The sequence below is a fragment of the Orycteropus afer genome, unplaced genomic scaffold (assembly GCF_000298275.1).
Source record: "Orycteropus afer afer isolate SDZICR_OR568_19922 unplaced genomic scaffold, OryAfe1.0 scaffold00131, whole genome shotgun sequence".
NCBI lineage: Eukaryota > Metazoa > Chordata > Mammalia > Tubulidentata > Orycteropodidae > Orycteropus > Orycteropus afer.
In genome coordinates this window covers 7,370,656-7,375,631 of record NW_006921718.1, presented here as the reverse complement: position 1 = coordinate 7,375,631, position 4,976 = coordinate 7,370,656, and the positions used below count along the sequence as shown (strand labels likewise).

At 42.0% G+C, this 4,976-nt stretch overlaps 1 protein-coding gene across 1 annotated transcript in view; it reads left to right on the top strand.

Annotated features, from left to right (window-relative positions):
- VIT (vitrin) overlaps window positions 1–4,976 on the top strand; it is a 150,330-nt gene that overhangs the window by 91,056 nt on the left and 54,298 nt on the right. Inside the window, exon 6 of the mRNA XM_007945083.1 lies at window positions 4,656–4,746. Within this exon, the coding sequence (XP_007943274.1) occupies window positions 4,656–4,746 (91 nt within the window). The remainder of the gene's footprint in view (window positions 1–4,655; window positions 4,747–4,976) is intronic.

Sequence of the window (4,976 nt, the reverse complement as noted above, 5' to 3'; positions counted from 1 at the left end):
CATTCTTCTCAATGTTATCCATAATTTGTTATGATCCACACAATCAAATGATTTGGTATAGCCAATAAAACACAAGTAAACATCTTTCTGGTATTCTTTGCTTTCAGCCAAGATCCATCTGATATCTGCAATGATATCCCTTGTCACATGTCCTCTTCTGAATCCAGCTTGCATTTCTGGAAGTTCCCTGCTGCGACTGTTTTTTAATTATCTGCAGCAAGATTTTACTTGTGTGTGATATCAATGATAGTGTTTGATAATTTCAACATTCTGTTGGATCACCTTTCTTTGGAATGGGTATAAATATGAATCTCTTCCAGTCAGTTGGCCAGGTGGCTGTTTTCCAAATTTCTTGGCATAGATGAGTAACTCCTTCCAGCACAGCATCTGTTTGTTGAAACATCTCAGTGGGTACTCTGTCAATTCCTGGAGCCTTGTTCTTTGCCAGTTCCTTCAGTGTAGCTTCAACTTCTTCTCTCAGTACCATTGGTTCTTGATCATATGCCACCTCCTGAAATAGATGAACATAAGCTGATTCTTTTTGGTATAGTGAGTATAGTGACTCTGTGTATTCTTTCCATCCTCTTTTGATGTTTCCTGAATCATTCAATATTTTGCCCATAGGATCTTTCAATATTGCAACTTGAGGCTTGAATTTTTCTTCAGTTCTTTCAGCTTGAGAAATGTCCAGCATGTTCTTCCTTGTTGGTTTTCTAACTCCAGGTCCTTGCACATTTCATTATAATGCTTTTCTTTGTCTTCTTGAGCTGCCCTTTGAAATCTTCTGTTCAGCTCTTTTATCTTGTCGTTTCTTCCCTTTGCTTTAACTGCTAGCCATTCAAGAACAAGTTTCAGAGTCTCTTCTGACATACATTTTGGTCTTTTCTTCCTTTGTCTTTTTAATGACCTTTTGCTATCATCATGTATGATGTTCTTGATGTCATCTCACAATTCCTCTGGTTTTCAGTCACTGGTGTTCAGTGCACCAAATCTATTTTTCAGATAGTCTCAAAATTCAGGTGAGATGTCATCAAGGTCATATTTTGGCTCTTGTGGATTTGTTTTAATTATCTTCAGTGTCAACTTGATGGTTCCACAGTCAGCTCCTGGACTTGTGTTGGCTGAAGATATTGAGCTTCTCCATCACCTCTTTCCGCAGATGTAGTCCATCTGATTTCTGTGTACTCCATCTGGATAGGTTCACGTGTATAGTCACTGTTTATGTTGTTGAAAAGGGTATTTGCAATGAATAAGTCATTGGTCTTGAAAAATTCTATTATGCATCCTCCAGTATCAATTCTATCACCAAGGCCATATTTTCCAACTACTGGTGATGCTTCATTTCCAACTTTTCTATTCCAACCACCAGTAAAAATCAACACATCTTGATTGCATTTCTGGTCAATTTCAGACTGCAGAAGTTGGTAAAAATCTTCAATTTCCTCAGCTTTGGCTTTGGTGGTTGGTGTGTAAATTTGAATAATAGTAGTATTAACTGGTCTTCCTTGTAGGTGTGTGGATATTATCCTATCACTGACAGCATTATACTTCAGGATAGATCTTGAAACGTTCTTTGTGACAATGAATGCTACACCATTCCTCTTCAATTTGTTATTCCCGGCATAGTAGATCATACTGTTGTCTGAGTCAAAATGGCCAAAAACCAGTTCATTTCAGCTCACTAATGCCTAGGATATTGATCTTTATGTGTTAAATTTAATTTTTAACAACTTTTTAACATTTACTTTTTGACTACTTCCAATTTTCCTAGATTCATACTTTATACATCCTATGTTCTGATTATTAATGGATTAGTTGTTTCATCCCTTTTTGAGTCATGTGACATCGGCAGATGGAGGTTCCAAAAGCTTTACTCCATCCATGTCATTAAGATCAACTCTACTCTAAGGAGCAGCTTTTCTCCAGTCGTGTTTTGACTACCTTCTTACCTGAAGGGCTCATCTTCTGCCATTATATCAGACAATGTTTCACTGCTATTCATGAGCTTTTCACTGGCCAATTCTTTGAGAAGTGGGTGACCCCTTCCTTCTTCTGCATCTGTCTTAGTCTGGAAGCTCCACTGAAACCTGCTCACCATGAGTGGACCCTGCAAGTATTTGAAATACCACTGGCATAGCCTCCAGCCTCACAGCAACATGTAAGCAGCACAGTATGACAGACTGACAGATGAGTGGTGGTCAGTCCTTTTAGAGGTGATTATACACTCAACCTTGTAGCCATTACTAGATTAAGGTCCATAGGTTTACAGAAATAGGACAGTCTAATATTAAGTTCTGGTAGCATAGTGGCTAAGGCACTTGACTGCTAACCAGAAGGCTGGCGGTTCAAACCCACCAGCCACTCCTCGGAAGGAAGGTTGGGCAATCCTACTTCCGTAGTGATACTGCCTCGGAAACCCAAGGAGGGGTCGCTATGAGTCAGGGCTGACTCGACGGCACATAACAACAACAATATTAAGTTGGTGGTGGAAAAAGCCAAGATCAGCTACAGCAACCTTTCCACTAGCTTCAGCTTTACCAGCAGCTTCTGACGGGCAAGCTAAGCTCGCAAACTTCTCCCAAGAAAGCCTCTGACCAGTTGCAGCATTGGATGACAAAAAGGAGAGAGGAGAAATGAAGACCAAGGCAGAAGGGAGTTAATTAGTCCCCATCCCAAAATTGGTTATAGCCCTCATTCCAACTGATAGCACTCTTTACTTCTTTGCAAAATAGTATTAAAGTTTCCTTTTGCACGAATGGGTGCTATTCATTGTTCACTGCATTAAATATTTGAAACTTCTGGCTCTTGGCCTAAGGGAAGAGTTTACTGATAAGTAAAGGAAGACATAGGATGAGAGGACATGATCCTCTGGACTTGGCATTTCGCCCGACCCTCCTTGGGGAACCTGAAGGAGTTTCCCAGAGAGGCTCTTGGCTGAGAAATGCTATTAGACACCCAAAGTGAATTTTTTAAAATGACAGGAGGAGGTAGGATAAGCAAGCTGACCTTCAATGGGAAGATGAAATCATGTGCTTTGCAAATTGGAAAAAATAACAATCCAGGATAAAGCTCACTTTCTTCAGCCAAGAGTCAGTACCTTCCAGCATGGCCTGAGACTCTTAAAGCTTTCAGGAGACCACTTCTGGTGCTGCAAATTTCTCTCTGCCTGCAAAGCAGGTTTACCAAGCCTGAAAATAATTTTATTGTCTTTCTTTCCTTAAATGGTATATGTGTGATCTTGGGTCCTATGTAAATGGTTTTCAAGAAACCCTTGAAGCTGTGATTCAAGGTGCACAAACAGCATCTCCAAGTAGGAAACCTTTATGCATCTTTACCTTTCTCAGACTGCTGGAGGGAGAGGGTGGCATTTGAATTTTAGACTGTGTGTTTAAGGAGCTCAGGTGGCTCAGTGGTTAATGCATTGGGCTGCTAACCAGAAGGTTGGTGGTCCAAACCCATCAGCCACTCAGCAGGGAGAAAAATGAGGCAGTCTGCTTCTGTAAAGATTCACAGCTTTGGAAACCCCATGGAAGTAGCTATGAGTCGAAGTCCACTCCATGGCAGTAGGTTTGGGTTTGGGTGTTGTTCTGGTTATCTAGTGCCACTCTGACAAGAGTATACCACAAATGGGATGGCTTGAACAAACAGAAGTTTATTCTTACAATTTGGAGGCTTTAAGTCCAAGTTCAAAATGCCAGGCTCTAGGAACTGTGAGAAAGCCCATCAACCTTGGGCTTCAGCTCTGCCTGCAGCTCCTGGACCACTGAAGTTAGAGGCATCTCTTCACTCAGGCAGCTACTTGCTACTGAGGCCAAAAAGCCCAAGGTCAACAAATAAAATGGCACAGTCCTGATGTTACCAAACCACACGGCAGACCACTAATTCAAATCCATTGTAAGTCCCAAGGTCAGCAGAGCATGGCAAGCTGCTGAACAACAACACAGCTACGTGCAGGGTCCAAGCATGCCATAAGCTAGAGACCATTCCTAAGGCTTCTCCTTATATACCAGAAGCAGACCACATCCCAAAGGCTGCTTGTGGTAGATCCCACCATGGAGTTGATTGCCAGTCTCGTCACGGGGAAAACTACCGCCAGCTGCCAAGTCACTCAACCAGGCCCAGCCTAGTTGACATACAAATTTTACTACCACAGGTATTTAATTTACTTATGTCTGATCTCTTGCCCTCCATTCTACATCCAGCCCCCATTAGACTGTATTCCTTGTGTCTCATTTTTGTTCTTTGACTCAATCACCAAATAGTTGACTGAGACTCTATATGTGCTGGTCACAGTGGAGATTTATATGAAGAGCGAGACACAGTAACCTGACCTCAGGATTTTCAGAAATTTACAAAGGGAACATTTACACTGGCAACATATACAATACTTTCAGATAAGTAAACTCAGGCTCAAACAGGATAAGTTAAAGGGACTGTCAGGGCAGAAAGAGGGTCTTCTCCAACTACTATAGTCCCCAGAGGAGTTCTACATCTGTAGTAGGCTGTCGTGTTGGTAAGTGTTAATGTATTTCTCTTAGGGTGGTAGTGGTGTGGAGAAGAGCACAGTTAGCTATAAGCCAAACATCAAGCTGGGAATGAATAACCATTATGTCCCCTTCCCAAGGGTGAATCCAGATGCTTCCAGTGCCTGTAAGTCACCAAAAGTTTTACTGCTCTTTCTAGGATTTGTTTCAAAAGAGGAATTAAGCACTCAGTCTTTGGAGCCAGTATCTCAGGGAGAGCCAAGTAAGTTAATTGACAACTGGAAACCCAGGGTGGCTTTGATACCTGATCTGCTTTTTCCTTTTAACCCACTCACTCCCACCCAAACCCATCTCTCTCCTATGTGGCTCTGTTTATTCTTTCCCTGTCACTTTGTTCTAAGGGCAGGAGCTCTGGTGGCATAGTGCCTAAGGCATTTAGGAGCTCTGGTAGCATAGTGCCTAAGGCACTTGACTGCTAACCAGAAGGCTGGC